This window comes from Epinephelus fuscoguttatus, linkage group LG11 (assembly GCF_011397635.1).
Source record: "Epinephelus fuscoguttatus linkage group LG11, E.fuscoguttatus.final_Chr_v1".
NCBI classification, from domain to species: Eukaryota; Metazoa; Chordata; class Actinopteri; order Perciformes; family Serranidae; genus Epinephelus; species Epinephelus fuscoguttatus.
Genome location: NC_064762.1, coordinates 43,877,585 through 43,893,557, shown reverse-complemented (window position 1 = coordinate 43,893,557; position 15,973 = coordinate 43,877,585). Strand labels below are relative to the sequence as shown.

The 15,973-nt window shown below is 39.6% G+C and overlaps 2 protein-coding genes across 5 annotated transcripts in view; one reads left to right on the top strand and one right to left on the bottom strand.

Moving 5' to 3' along the window:
• The window catches only part of tnfrsf21 (tumor necrosis factor receptor superfamily, member 21), a 253,610-nt gene extending 250,108 nt beyond the window's left edge, over positions 1-3,502 (bottom strand). Inside the window, exon 1 of one of the 4 annotated variants that reach the window (XR_007450415.1) lies at positions 3,062-3,502. Coding sequence is in view for 3 of the 4 variants with exons in the window: in XM_049590672.1 (XP_049446629.1) it covers positions 3,062-3,088 (27 nt within the window). In the remaining variant the exon portion in view is untranslated. The remainder of the gene's footprint in view (positions 1-3,061) is intronic. The other 3 variants (XM_049590672.1, XM_049590669.1, XM_049590671.1) reach the window with 3 other exon arrangements.
• The window catches only part of LOC125896823 (uncharacterized), a 30,127-nt gene continuing 16,213 nt past the window's right edge, over positions 2,060-15,973 (top strand). Inside the window, exons 1-5 of the mRNA XM_049589695.1 lie at positions 2,060-2,143; positions 8,211-8,344; positions 9,400-9,541; positions 9,723-9,971; positions 11,179-11,325. Of these exons, the coding sequence (XP_049445652.1) occupies positions 8,212-8,344; positions 9,400-9,541; positions 9,723-9,971; positions 11,179-11,325 (671 nt within the window). The 5' untranslated portion in view covers positions 2,060-2,143; position 8,211. The remainder of the gene's footprint in view (positions 2,144-8,210; positions 8,345-9,399; positions 9,542-9,722; positions 9,972-11,178; positions 11,326-15,973) is intronic.

Sequence of the window (15,973 nt, the reverse complement as noted above, 5' to 3'; positions counted from 1 at the left end):
TCTCCCCCTTTCACACTTGTCTGTTCTGTCAATGAAAGGCTAAAATGCCCAAAAAAAAGGAAAAAGGCCTCGACACCTATTCCATCTGTTTTATCTGAAGGTGAGAAGAAAATCTCTAATCCTTCAGATACTGCACATGGTTTCAATGATTTCTTTGTTAATATTGGTCCTTCAATAGCCAACAAAATTGAGAATACGGATGGTCATCTTTTTGAAAACTTCAATAATCAATGTCCTTAAGATCATTTGGAACAACTCCTGTCCTGATGGATAAAGTTAAAATATGTGTTAGAGGTTGAATAATGGAAGTAACTATTCTCTTAACAAGACTGGCTCGTATTTCATCATGTCCTGCAGAGGAATCTTTCAATTCAAGAATTAATGTTAGTATCACACATAAAACGCTTATACTGGGATATTGATTATAAGCATTAATAGTTACTTCCATTATTCAACCTCTAACACATATTTTAACGTTATCCATTAAGACAGGAGTTGTTCCAAATGATCTTAAATTCTTAAATTCAAATCTGGTGATGCTAGTGTACACACAAATTATCATCCTATATACATTTTAACAGTTTTTTCCAAAATTCTTGAGAAATTGGTTATTCAAGAGTAAAAAAACCACATGGATGAGAATAAAATATTATTCTGTCACCAATATGGTTTTAGGAAAAAAAATGTCAACAGAAATGGCTATTACACAACTTGTTCATAATATTTCTACTGCTTTAGATAATAAAAACATTTCTCTTGGTAATGTTTTTTTGGACTTGTCAGAGGCCTTTGACACAGTCAAACACAATATACTTATTACAAAATTACATTAATATGGTTTTCAAGGTGTTGCTTTGAAATGGCTGCTTAACTATTTAAAGGACAGAGAACAGTATGTATCATTTCTTCACATAGAGCAAAGATACTTTGTGGTGTTCCCCAAGGCTCTGTCTTTGGACCTCTCTTGTTCTTGATTTATATAAATTACTTGATTTTTACCTCTTTTATTTGCTGATGACACGTCTGGTTGCATCACATAAAAAAGTTGATACTCTGTTTCGAGAAGCTAATGAGGAATTATCATCTATTTCAAATTGGTTTTGTATGAACAAACTCTCTCTTAATATAAATAAATCTAATTTTGTGCTCTTCTATGCTAAAAACAAAAAATACTCAAAAGAAAATGCCAAAATTATCTTAGACAACAAGAAAATAACTCAAGTTCCTCATATTAAATTCTTAGAGTCATTGTTGATGAGAAGTTAACATGGAAATATAGACCATGTATGCAAAAAGACTATGAAATCAATTGGTATCTTGAGCTGAGTTCGTTCACTGACCAATCATTCTTGTCATTTAATCTTGTACTACAGTCTAATCTTTCCTTATATTATGTATTGTAATTCTGTTACAGACATGCTGCTGAAATTTTTTTTCATTTTTTCATCTGACATTAACTCATATCCCACTAGACAGTCTTCCCTTGCTCAATTCTCACTGAGTTATAAAGGACCATCTCTCTGGAACAACCTATCACCATCTCTTAAAGCATCATCTTCACTGGTAATCTTCAAAAATCAAATGAACAAGTATTTAATTAATCAACTTTAATGTGGAATTTTCATTTATCTTGCATGGATTGTCCTTGCTTTTGGTCTGACATTTCTTTGTTGTCTGTACATTGTCTAACATGTAATCTTATATTGATTTTGTTCATTTTATTTGCTACCTGTCTTGTTTTGTCTTGACTTTTTTTCCTCTTTGCCCCCCTCCCCCCCCCCCCCCCCCTTTTTTTCTTTTTTTGTTTTGTCTTTTTTTGTCTATTTTTCTTATCCTTACTGTATGATTTAATTGAGGGGAGGTTCTTTGATAAGCCTTTAGTGGTTTCTAACCTCTTTCCTTTTTAATCTTGTAAATTTTATACTGTCAGTTTTTAACATTATGTGCAAATAAAACTAAACTAAACAGCACACACGCGCGCGCGCGCGCACACACCCACACACACACACACACACACACACACAAAGCACAACGGAGTGAAGTCAGACAACAGCAGAGAGGTCGCGGTGCAAATGTAGGGAGTATGACTTCAAGATTACTCTGGTTAACGACCACTACGCTCAACCTGACTACGCTTGTTACTGTAAGTAAGTGCAATAAAACCTCTGCCCGTAAAAAAGCCAGTACTTCATCAATACATGTGTTCAGCATGTAGAAAGTCATAGGCCTATTTCAATCTGCTCTGTCCGCGGTCTCTAATTCACCGCTATTATGGTTTACGATCGCGGTTTACACAAGCACAGGGCGCTAGCTGGGCTAACAGCAAAGTGTTAAACACGAACTAAAATGAAAGCTGTCTGTATGTAGTCTAACACTTCACCTTAAAATGCACCGGAGGCAGCCGATCTGCAGACATTGAGTCTCCGCGGTAGAGTGGGGACAGAGAGCAGGATGAATGACTGATAATGATGTCTGTGTTCTTCATGCTTAGATAACTTTACTTTTTTTCACACAGTATTGTGATGTCAGGAATATTTATTTTATTGACATGTTAGATTTTTTTTTATTATTGAGTTTATATTCCTACTGACTTTGTTGATGTAAACATGACTGTGGCTGCCATGGACTGTATAAAATATTCTGTGTATTTGATGTGTGTGTGGAGGAGAAGGAGAGGGAGATGCTGGTAGAGAGATAGAGCGTGTCATAAGTTACTGTAAATACCACTTATTATGCTATTAAATCTTTTTTTTCTGTTTCTGTATTATGTTGAGAAGGGCCATGTGTATATATATATATATATATATATATATATATATATATATGTGTGTGTGTGTGTGTGTGTGTGTGTGTGTGTGTATATATATATATATATATATATATATACACATACATACATACATACATACAAATATATGTATATATATGTATACACACACGCGCGCGTGCTGAAAATGTGGCCCATCGACAATTTCTGTTTTTTACATCTGGCCCAGTTGAATTTGTAATTGCATAGCCCTGCCTTAGAGTAAAGAATGAAAACAAGCAGGGAGCTACTCACCACTGCGGACACACACATGGCAGACATGGTCCTAAATCACACAACACAGATGAGGCTCGAGAAAACGTCGTTGTTCAAGTTGTCTGCTGGAGAAACACTATATCATCTCTAGATGTTTCTCATCATCATACTGCTCCTCCTCCACAGTTTACTGGAGGGTAGAAGCTGAGCCGAGCTCTGGTGCAGCGACAGTCTCAACTGCAGTGTTTTATGGTCCGTGTCTCAAGGTGGACCGGTTTCAGATAGTACGGGATCAGGGCTTGGTTCAAAAAGAACGCTGTGCTAATTCCCATAGCGATGATGGATGAGGGCTACTGTGGGATCGCCGTCTCGCCCCGTCCAGGCTCGTGAGTGTGCAGTATTGCTCTCCTTCTGCGCTGCGGACACCGCCGCGGTGACGTATGCTCAGAGGGGCGGAAGATAGCGATGAAACTCAGCCAATCCTAGCCCGTCAAAGCCATGCACGTGTGATGAGGGGCGTTGTTCCTGCAGGTGTACCCAGGTCGGTGTGATTTCATATTCTCTGCTGTTAAACAAAACTGATGCTTGCTTTATGATAAAGTCTGAGTTTCAGTCAGAAACAAGACTACTAGTTAATGTTTTTCTCTCTCCTAAGTTGATTTAATCAATTTTAAATTAATCTTCATGAGTTTTTTTTCTTGGCAAGTTATTACGTAGTAATACTACTGTAGCATTATTACGTAGTACTGTAGTGTTAAGAGTACGCTATTTTAAGAATATTTTCACTGCTTTATCTTTCCATTGGACAGCCCCTTCTGACAGGAAAGCCGTTAAGAGTTCCCCACCTCTGCTCTTGTCAAAGCCATCAGACTCCATTGATAAAAACAGTAATTTTGGGTCACTGAACACAGGAGGTGCTGCTCTACAGCTTCCCCAATCAGTTAGTTAGTTTGTGTTATTGTTAGTTGAGTCTGATGAATCCAGTTAACCCTGTTTAATGCCAAAGTCACACAATAAATCAAACAAACTAAACAACAGAGGCAATGGGAGAGCAGCAGCATCTGTGTTCTGATTTTTTAGGGGGTTAAAATGTTTTTTACTGCTGGTTATGTCCATAGCTGCACATTGCTTAGCTTCTTTGGTGGTTCTCCTGTCTGCTTCTCCAAACTGGGGACCACCCCACCTGACATCTACTGTAATATACTGACTATGTATATGTACCTCATACAACCCCATTTCAGAAGATCCAAACTATCCCTTTAAGAGCAGCCAATCAGTTTGAGAGATAGCCTGTTGTAATCCTGTGTTTTCAAGTTCAATACTGGGGCTGCCTTGGGCCAGCAACTGCTGGCAGACCTTATTTCTACAAATAGAAGTTTTATCCAGTCCTCTTTTACCATGAAATACAGTGGGAGTAATGCTTTCTCAGAATTAAATGGCTTTCCATTTTTTTTGTCTTATGACTGGAGTATATTGAAGACCTAAAAAAATGTTATAGAAATAATTTTCTATGATGTTGAAAAACCTGTAATGACAGTTTGGTCAGAAGACAGGGCTGGAGTTTGCTGAGATTTCATATTGTGCAGACTTCTTAAAGACCTAATAAACAATTTATTACTTACATACTGACGTGTGTCTCTACTTGTTGATTGAGTTATTTGTCCAGGCATGACAATGGCTGTACTAAATGAGGAAAGGGGCCCACTGAGGCTGCATATATACAGAGCAGAGAGTGACATTTTCAGATTGTTGTGCCAACAGTTCAAACTTGAGAGATAATCTGTTTTGGATGATATAATACTCAGAAAAGCAGTATATTTCCACATTTGTGAAGTTGGAACCATAAATATTTGGTATCGTTGAAAATGATTAAACAATGAACCAATTATTAAAATAAATGTAGTAGTAATCAGTTCTGTTGATTGGCTAATCTTTTAATTGACTAATTGTTTCAGTTCTAAACACCAAGGGCCGGATCTACTAAAGGTTTGCGTGAATAAAAACGTGTGCAAAGTCATTGCACACACAAAAAAATGTACAAACTGATTTACTAACAATGCACACTAAGCGCTGCGTCTTTCAAAGGTGCAAAATAGCGCATCTGCATCCAGTTAGTACATTTGCTGCAATTGTGTGTGTGCTGGGAGGAGAAAATGTAAATATATTAATTTAGCACACGCAAAGTGATTTATCAAACCTGATAGCAATTTTGCAAATAGAAACTGCGTCTGTATTTAACACGTGTCAAAGGGAGGTGCAAACGGTTTGTATGCGTAATTGCACACACATGGCTGCGGTTATTGTTGCAAGAAGGAGACATCGAAACGATGAAAGAAGACACAGGGTATGGAATCGTGACCAGTATTTAAATTAAAATGCATTTGCAGAAATACTTTTTCATTTTAAGAATGTGGCTGCATTATTTGACTCATAAATAAAATTAATCATCAATCATCCTATTTGCATTTTAACTTTCCTCTTCAAGACTGCTCATTCTCTCACTTAATTAAAATGAAAAAGATAAAGACATTTGAGATTTAATTTTCAAAAGATGCCCTAGCAAATAGATAAAATTCAATCTGAAATGTAAAATTTGAAAATTAAAATGCATTTGCAGAAATGCTTTTTCATTTTAAGAATGTGGCTGCATTATTTGACTCATAAATAAAATTAATAATCAATCAACCTATTTGCATTTGCATTTTCTTCAAGACTGCACATTTTATGCCATAATCAAAAAGAAAACAAAGAGGACATTGCTATTTCGTTTTTGTGGTCTGCCCCGCAAAATAGTGCCCATAATTCGAAAATGATTTAGCAATCTGAGCGGTGCAGGAGAGTGACGTCAGTAGCCGCTCTTCTTCGGCTTTGTGCTGACCGTGTGCTGATCATGGCGCTCCCTGAGATTGTGCAGGCACTTGTAGAATTAGCTGCCCAGGTGGATGCTAATATTATATCTGAGTCTGATGCCCGTGACTGAGTTGAGCAGGTCATAGAGAGCTTGGCTGCATACTCTGCCGTCACAGATTCAGAAGTTAATGAGGTTGCCTTAGCTAGCTAACCTCTCTTCAGTCCTGGAACGACTGGATGCTGTGGAGCCTCAAAGGAGACGAGGACGACCAGCCATCAACATCCCTTTCGAGGCCATAGAGAACTATTTATTAAATGGTTTCAAAGTGAAGGAAATAGCGGAGCTGTTCGGTGTAGGCTACCAGACCATCTGTCGGAGGATGCAAAGCAAGGGATTGAGGTGACGGTAACAAGCTCCTTATTACTATTATTTGTAAAGGGACCGTGTTAACTACTAAACATATTTGTTGCCATTTGATGCTTTGTGCCAAAGTTAAAGCCTGATCATTGTTGATGTGACTGCTGTAGTGTAAGGCACACCTGGATTTATCAGTTTGGCTAATATCCATATTCACAGCAGCCATGTCACTACCAGGTACAGCTGATGATTTCCAGACCAAAAAGTGTTCAAAACCCGCCAAAAAACACACAAAACTGCCAAAAATGTTATTATACCGCTTGTCATAAGAAAACATAATACTGCCACTAAAAATAAGTTTTATAACTAACGTAGATCACTATAGACGACTCATTGTGATGTCATAAGCCTTATGACATCACAGTGAGTTGTCTGTAGTGTCTATACTATAATCATGGCTCACTATACTGTATCCACCTTATTTTCGAACACGGAAGTAAACAGTGATCAACTTCCGTGTTTTTGTGCGTGACTTCTGGTCAGCCGCTTTCCCTCATGCTTTCCCTTACTGGAGCTAACGGTGCAAGCTAATTTTTTTCGATTTTCAATTGTTTATGTTAGTCATTCAGTTAGTTAGTTAGTTAGTCTTTGTATTTTATATAGATAACTGTGCCCACGTTTCCGTTATCCAGTAATTGCCGGTAAAAATAATTCCCTCTAAACGCGAATAAATCGCACGTCAATCAAAAACTATGAACCAAAAAAGCACAGTCTATCCCGAGTGAGACAAACTGCTTGATCCCCGTCTCCAGTGTACCAGCAGAGAACCTGCAGAACCGAATCAGCGAAAAAACACACCGGGCTACACAGCCTCTCTACCTGAGCAGCTGAAGCTGCGGCTCTCACCCTCGGCACACAGACACACAGACTGTGCTTCTGTATGCCAGCCAAACATGTGCTCAACTGTGAGAAATAAATATGTGAGGTGTACGCTGCTTTTCTCTCTTTTTTTTTCATTTTCTTTCTTTATTTCTGTCAGCGATATACACTCATAACACAGGGCGAGTTGTTTTTATTGACTTAGTTGATTATTAAGCCATAGTGATGCGCGGATCGGCACCCGAATCAGCATGTACGCATCAACCATCCAGCCATTACAACATGACTGAGCTAGCAAAGCAGTTTTGTGTTGCTATGTGTGGTATTTATTCAGTTTTGGGAAATCACAATGTCTAGAATGCATCAGTGGCTGCAGCTGACAGGGACAGCTAACACTAGCAGCAAAGCTAACATCAGGACGTCATCTGTTAAAAGCCTCCCGTTGTCGGATACGACATGAAACTACTCCAGTTAACTCAATCGTGTTGTAACTAAGACATCCGCTGGAAAAAAAATATTTTTTTCACGGACCGTTTATTGAGTTATTGAGTAATTGCAGACATTGCTAACGGCTAACAGCTAACAGCTAACGGTAAACCCAGCTAATCTACGATAACCATTGTGTTTATAGACTTTACAAACATCAGATTAGTCTAAACGGTGATATAGCGATGTGAGAAATATATATATATATATATATATATATATATAGCTAAACTCAACAAGGTAAACAACAAGGTGCTGGACCGGAAGCATCACACAAAAAAACAGAAGCTGGCTGCGTTCTGTTTTGCTTCCGTGTTTCCATGAAAAATAAGGTGAATAGTGAGCCATGATTATTGAAATAACTCCCGACAGGGGAATGGTTTCATTCTTGAATACTCTGAATCGAGTATTCAAGAGGAAACTCATTTTCCCTATGTATCCTTGACTTGACAGCATAATGTGATGATAGTGGCAAACACCCGTGCACACACAATAAGCTAAAAAAAATTCACATCAAAATGACTGCTGTGAAAATGGTCAATTAAAAAAATTAACAAACCATCTTTCTTGCTCTTGCCAAGATACATTTCAGAAATTGTTTTTTTGTTTGTTTAGAATGTCAGACATGTATTCTGCACTGAGTGATGAAGAGCTGGATGTCATCATTGCAGAAATCCACCAAAGTCACCCTAACACAGGATACAGGATGATGAAGTCATTCCTTCATGCCAGGGGACTGCTAGTGCAAAGTAAGTTTAAAGGTAGGATCTGGAGGATTTTCAAACAAAACAAAATATAGACATATACAAATGAAATCCTGCTTAATCATCACCTATGGGCTTCTACTCATGTGTGGTGGTGACTGTTTCTTAACCCTTCCTCTCCGAACCATAGTTGGGAGCTGGTTTTTAATGTTTTTGGCTCGTTGCTGGTAACTGGCGTCTTAAGAGTCCAGGCCAAAGTGTGGGAAGGAAGGAGGACGAAGTGGCTTCTTTCGTGCAAAACCACACATTTAATTCCTTATGTCGGCAAAAAGCAGAATACAACACCGTTTCTGGTCGAACTCTGTCTGGACACTGTTGTGGACTAAACACTCTCTGTTTTTCCTTCCTGCACCTCTACATCACACACATGCGCCGGCCACGGCCTTAAAGGGACAGGGCTGGCCGGTCACACAGAGCTCCTGCCCTTTAACCGTATTTTGATGTTTTTGTGAGCTCGGACCGCTTCTGGGCAGATTTCCCCAGCCAATGAGAGAGCGCAGGTGCCGTGTCCGAGCGTCTCCGAGCATGCACCAGCATGAGCCTTGCCTGAGCCTCTTCTGTGAAGCCTTCTTCCATACCTCCGGGCTCTGTACACCCGGGAGAGTTGAGCCTGATAGGAGGCGCCAAATTTGAATGTGTGTTTACAAACAGCAACTGGAAAATCCTCCAGACCCTACCTTTAATATAAAGTTTATCCCCATACGAATGCATTAAGTTCTCTGTAAGCTCAATCAATGCACGTTCTCTCAGTTTGACCTAAGTAATAATAATAACAATAATATAATAAACTTTATTTGTATCACACTTTTCTAACAAAAATGTAGTTAAAAGTGCTTTATTTAACAAGGACGATAAAAAGATGATGACATGATATAATTAAAATAATAAAATAAAATGAAAATAGAATTATTTAAATGAAATGGGCATAAATGAAATCTTACCTTAATTAGCATTACCTGTGTTAACATTGATTTTTGAAGTGCTGTTAATATTACATGTAATTTGTCTTTGAAACTAAATGTTTGCTATTGTTGTTGTAGTTACAAGAGTACATGACTCCTTAAAAAGAGTGGACCCAATTGGGAATGAAGTGCGGGCCATGGCCAATCGGACACTAAGACGGAGGCAATACTCCACACCAAATGCAATGTGGCACATAGATGGAAAACACAAATTAATACGGTACATACTCGAACATATGATATATTGAGTTTGTTCACTCGCTCCACAACTTTTCTTCATTGTACCCTACCTTTCTTCGTGTCAAATAAGCTGTGTATGAACCTTTTTCAAATTGCTATCTGATGCCTTATATATTTTAGAAGAATGTTTTTTCTTCTTCTCCTTTTTTTTTTACCAATAGCTGGCGATTTGTTGTTCACGGTGGAATAGATGGCTTCAGCCGTTTAATTGTGTATCTGTCTGCTGCAACGAACAATCAGGCATATACCGTGTTGGAGAGCTTCATTGATGGCATCGACAAATTTGGTTTGTCATCATGTGTGCGCTCTGACAAGGGTGGTGAGAACATTGAGGTTGCCCAATTCATGGTGAAACACAGAGGAGAGAGCCGGAACTCTCACATTACTGGAAGGAGTGTCCATAACCAGCGGTAAGTTTTCAGTAGCACAGTATTATGAGAAAACCATGGCAGGAGAACATAATGGCACTAACAACAGTTATAGGGTAACCTATAAAGGGTTTTTATGTTAGGGTTTAAATATTTCATGAAAGAGTTGGAATATTTCACTCAAATGTGAGTGAAATACTTGCACTGTAGGGCTCTGAAAAATGGGTCAAAATAGACCCGAACAGTGTGTAAGGGTTACGACAACATTTAGGGACCAGAGAACTACTTTCAAACTTTTTTTTCTTATTTTTTTTATTTCTTCTTTTCTATTCACATAATTGTTGGATGTTATGATCTTCTCTCCTCTGACCACTGACATAAAGCTTAATACATCAAACATTATAGTGTGTAGTTTGCTTATCTCTGACATCACACATTTTCATACTTAGTTTTTTAGGCAAGTACTCTACCAAGACCAGGGCCTCATATATAAAACTGTAGGGTAGGGCTGGGCAATTAATCGAAAAATAATCGAAATCGACATTTAGAAACTCTAATCGACTTAATCTTGCTCATGTCAATTAATCCTGGTGTTCACTGTTGCCATGACAGTAAAGGTTGCATATCTTTAAGGAATTTGAAAACTTGTCTCCAGTGATCATTTTAACCCAAACCATGATCTTTTTCATAATTCTAATCAAGTGGGTTTTGTGCCTAAACTAGACATTAACCACAGCATCACACCTTAAAACATAATTATTTTCACTCCCTAAAGATACTTGTGTGAAAATATCACAAAATATCCAGGTGTGAGGGCAGTGTAAAATACAAAACAAAAGAAACTGTGAAAAAACATAATTGTTCATCAAGGGTGGAGATAATCATTCATTAATCGTAATCGAGGTTAAAAGTTCAATTAACCGTGATTTTGATTTTTGCCATAATCGCCCAGCCCTAGCGTAGGGTCAGACACGCTGTTCAATTTCCTCATTTATTCAGTCCATAGCTCATTCATCAGCGGAGCTTTACTGTCTGTCACAATCTAAATCCTGGCTGGATATTAGCTTGTTACTCAGGACTATCTAAAGTTACCGCTTTTATGCACACCAATAATTTCTTTGAACATCGTTGTTTTGTCTTCAGTTCTAATTTTAAATAATTTAAATTTTGTCAATTATAATTCAAAGCAAAAACATTTTTTTCATTTTGTTTGTAATTTTTTTATTTATCATGTCACTTGCCCTTCCAGGATAGAATGCCTATGGAGAGATGTGTACATCCAAGTCCTGGACCCATTCCATGTTCTCTTTCGAAACCTGGAGAGAGAAAGGATGTTGAATCCTGATGATGAGAGTCATCTTTTTGCACTCCACTGGGCTTTTCTGCCTCAACTACAGTGGGGCGTTTCGATGTAGCAAAACCAACATTTTACGAAGGGCAGAAATGGATTGTTATCATAAATAAAATCTTCCTCAAACTTTCCCATGAATAAATTTGTGTAATTTGGGCTACAGGAGCTACCCATGCTAACTCCTTGACACTGTAAATAAAAGGTGTCTTCAAACTTAAAATAGTTCCTATTCAGGATAAGTTCAGACATTTCTACCAAAAAGTTTGTAGGACGAATGGGAGCCTCTCTTTGATTGAGAAAATATCTCAATGCTTCTAGCCCTTCAGTATGTGGCACATTTGTTTATGTGTACACATACACATAAACTCGTGACGTCCATCGTGCAAATCAAATCATCTTTGTGGATATTTTGTACCATGTCAAGTTTATTAAGGAAATCCGTTGTGTCTTTTAGAAATGAAGGGATCTTGAATACAAGATCTTTGATATGTGAATCAAGATAAATAGAAATATGCTCAGTTAAGGATTCATTGCCTGACACAATGGGACGTCCAGGTACTGGCTCAACAGAACTCTTATGGATTTTAGGAAGAGTGTAGAATCGAGGACGTATAGGATACTTTTGAAAAAGAAACTTAAATTCATCTTGCGAGATGAGCATGTCCTCTAATGATTTTTTGAGAAAGGTATGAATTTCATCTTGAAGTCTTATAGTAGGGTCACATGAAAGAGAAACTCTTCTCTATAGGCTTCTGTACATTGAACAACCACCGCACCCCCCTTATCAGCCCTACGAATAATGATATCAGTGTCATTACAGAGTTTGTATATGGCTTGTTGCTTACTTGGGCTTATGTTTGAATGCAGTCTCTTTTCAACTTTAAACAAATCATTCGCCTCTTGTTCCATGAGCCTACAGAATGTGGCAACAGCAGGGTTCAAGGCTGGGGGAACGAAAGTACTCTTGGCCTTAAGCTTTGTGCTCACCACCAGATAAGACTGGGTGGGGTCAGGTGGAGAAGAGTCATGTTTGGCGGGATTTGCAAAAAGAGTCTGTGAGGAGAATGGAACATTAGTGGGCCCCAAGGGCAGAAATCCCTTGGGGGACAGGGGGGGACAGGGGGGGACCTGACTCCCCCTTCAGTAAAGCTGTCCCCCCTAGAATAATTTGAGACACAATTAATAATTTTTGAACAATGCAGTAGTATTTATTAAAAGCACAATGTAGGCTGTACTCATTATAATCACGCAATAATGTGCTATTTAAATCTTAAAAGATTTAGTCCCCCCCTCCCATTCCTAGTAGTCATATATCCCACACTCTTTCCAACGGGCGGGGCTGCTTGGCAGCAGTAGCAGCGTGTGGCTGGACCCGCTGCCCACATCGCGCATCGCAGGGTAAGATGTACACTCACACAGACACAGTTTAACTTACACAAGTTACAACACATCCCATTTACTGTTACAACAAGCCCCAGGCTCAGGCTGATAATATAAACTGTCTGCATCATTTCTCCTGCATTGTTCAAAAGCCTACTCAATTACGAGTGCTGCTAAGCTAAAAGCTAATGATTAAGCTCAGAGTTTAGTGATAGAGAGGACAGGAGAGAAAGAAGAGGGAGAGGACAGGACAAGAGCAGTCAGTGGCAGAGCAGCTCATAGCTAATGGGTACCTGTCTGTAGGCTCTCCACCTGTCAGTGAGACAAACATGAACGACATGCAGTCTAACCGACGAGGAGTGGTCATTACGCGCGACTATTACGCATGGCTGTGGCGGAGCGTAGCTAATGGGTACACCTGTCTGTAGGCTCTCCACCTGTCAGTGCGACAAACATGAAAGACGTGCAGTTTAACCGAGGAGCGGTCATTACGTGCGAATGTTACGCACAGTTGTGGCGGAGCGTAGCTAATGGATACCTTTCTGTAGGCTCTCCACCTGTCAGTGAGACAAACATGAAAGACGTTCAGTTTAACTGAGGAGCGGTTATTACGCGCGACTATTACGCACGGTTGTGAGGTGCGCAGCGGCAGATCTCACAGCACACTGTTTATAAACCAGTTTACCAGTTTAATTGCAGGAAATGTTTAGTTGTTAAGCCATTTCTTATAAGTATAGACATTCATTCTGCCTGTTGGAGAGATAGAGAGAAGATTAAAGTGTCAAACTGCAGTAAAAGATGCTGTATAAAAGACAGGCTACAACTTTTTTCCTTGTCCCCCCCTGGAATTATTATCTAAAATTTTACTGTTTATTGTCCCCCCCCCAACTATGAAATGGGATTTTCGCCCCTGGTGGGCCCAAAAAAAGCTTTCAATTTGATTGATCTTAAAAATTTAAACAGTTCAACTCTAGTTTTAAATGATTCAGCTCTATGAGAAGGAACAAAAGAAAGACCTTTAGCCAGAGTGGATGTCTCATCCTCAGACAAGGGGTCTGTTGGACAGGTTGATCACCGATGTGACGCTGTCCTGGACTTGGGTGTGTTGCCTCAGAAATATTGGATAAAGCAAGATACCCCACTCAGCTCACTTCCTGATTCAGTGACTTCAGCGCCACGCCCCCGCAGGAGACTTGCGGCAGCTCTGAATGTATTGTTGTCAATGAGGAAAATGAACGTGATCACAATTTATGGTCATTTCTTTCGCCCTATAGTCACTAAAGTAAAATATTGGGTTCACTTTCCACAAGCCACACATCTTACCAACATTCTGACACTAAAGCTGCATTTTTCATCCGCACAGATCAAGATAAAGTTAACTTTGTTTGAGCCCTGTCCGTCTCAGAAAACAAGTTCTCGCGAGATCTTGTGATCTTGATAAACAGGTGGTAAAATCAGGCGCAAAATCACAGTTAGCTTACAAACAGTTATTTACCGCTAGTAATAAATAAAAAATGCCCAAGCTTTGTGCAGCAATAGGCTGCAATAATAGGAAGAATGTATTTTCATTCCCAAAGGAAGCAGACAGGTAATCCACAGATCCTCTGTTCAACGAGGTGGTGGGGAAGGGCGGGGGTTGAGGGAGAACAGGCTCTGATTGGAGGGAGAGCTAACCACGCCCACTTAGGAGACAGGAAGAGTAACTGTATTCTTAACATTGGATAAGCCTACGGTGGGGTATCTCCTTTATCCAATATCTCTGGTTGCCTCTGGTGCGAAGGGTGTCGTCTCCCGCCCCTCCTGGTCCGCTGCCTCGAGCCTTGTTCCTTGTGTTGTACCCCACGGATGGTTGCTCTAAAAAACGCCTTTGGCCACTGTTGGATGTCGTGTCGCTGCTGGAGCCCCCGGAAGGAGAAATATCTGTGTGGGGCCTGGTCTGTCTCCTGCGCTGGCGTCCAAACTGTGGTGTGTATCCGTCAGAGGACATCCATGGATAAACACGGCCATTCTTATAATCCATGGTGTCTCTGCGGTATTTCTCCATCTTATTCTCTGTCAGCTGCTTTTCATAGGAGTCTCTCAATTCAGTGCATTTATTCAGTAGGCTACCTCTTGTAGCTGAGGCTGCTCAAGCTTGATGTTCATTTCTTCACGTAGGATAGCCAAATCAGCTTTAATCTTAGAGAGTTCGTCATCAGCGCATTTGATTTTAAGCAGCATGAGATCGAAGGAGCACTTGTTAAGGATTTTCATACAAAACTCATTGTCACCTCAGCCAAGCGCTGGTTCTTTGTTGATTAGGCCTCTCGGTATCCTCCAGTTGCGCCAGTAATGAGCTAGTGTAGAGCCATGCAAACATGTGCGCACTTCATTCTTTAAGAAGTTCTCGTAGCGCTGGGCAAATGATGCTGCAGAGTCCAGGTTGAAGCTGGAAGTGGAGAGCATGTCTTCAGGGAACAGACTCAAGATGCTCTCAGAGTCTGTGTCAGAGAAAGCAAGCATAGTAGCTCGTACTTGCGTCAAAGAGCATGGATACCAAGAGGCAAAGCGCCGTTGAATTTTTGGCAACAGCCACTAGGGGCACTGCGGTAGCGCTGCCGCCATTTTGGACTGTTGAGCTTGGACTGTTACGCCCAGACAACATGCAAGATGTCAAGGAGAGAGGAGACTCTCTCCTGTTACGCCCAGACAACATGCAAGATGTCAAGGAGAGAGGAGACTCTCTCCTTGACATCTTGCATGTTGTCTGGGCGTAACAGTCCAAGCTCAACAGTCCAAAATGGCGGCAGCGCTACCGCAGTGCCCCTAGTGGCTGTTGCCAAAAATTCAACGGCGCTTTGCCTCTTGGTATCCATGCTCTTTGACGAAAGTAAAAGAAAACAGTAGTGCGTAACTGTAGTGCAATTACGTAACTGCAACAACTATCACTGGATCCATGCTCTTTGACGAAAGTAAAAGAAAACAGTAGTGCGTAATATATATATATATATATATATATATATATATATACATGGCCTCTTGGACCATTTATATCAGATCATTTCATCTATCATTTATATCTGCTTTAGCATTAAAACATCATATTAAAATAGCCTATATTATGATTATTATTACTGTCCCCTTACTGTACAAACTGTAAATAAATCTTAATTCCTGACTATGTTACGTCGCCATTAATGTGTTTCCAGTTAAAATATTGATTTTTTTTTTTTTTTTTTTTTTTGGTAGATTGGCTTATGGGGTGATTTTGAAGGAGTAATTAAGTTAATCTTCTCATAAGTGGATGTAATATGTAGAGATGCCATCTAGGCTG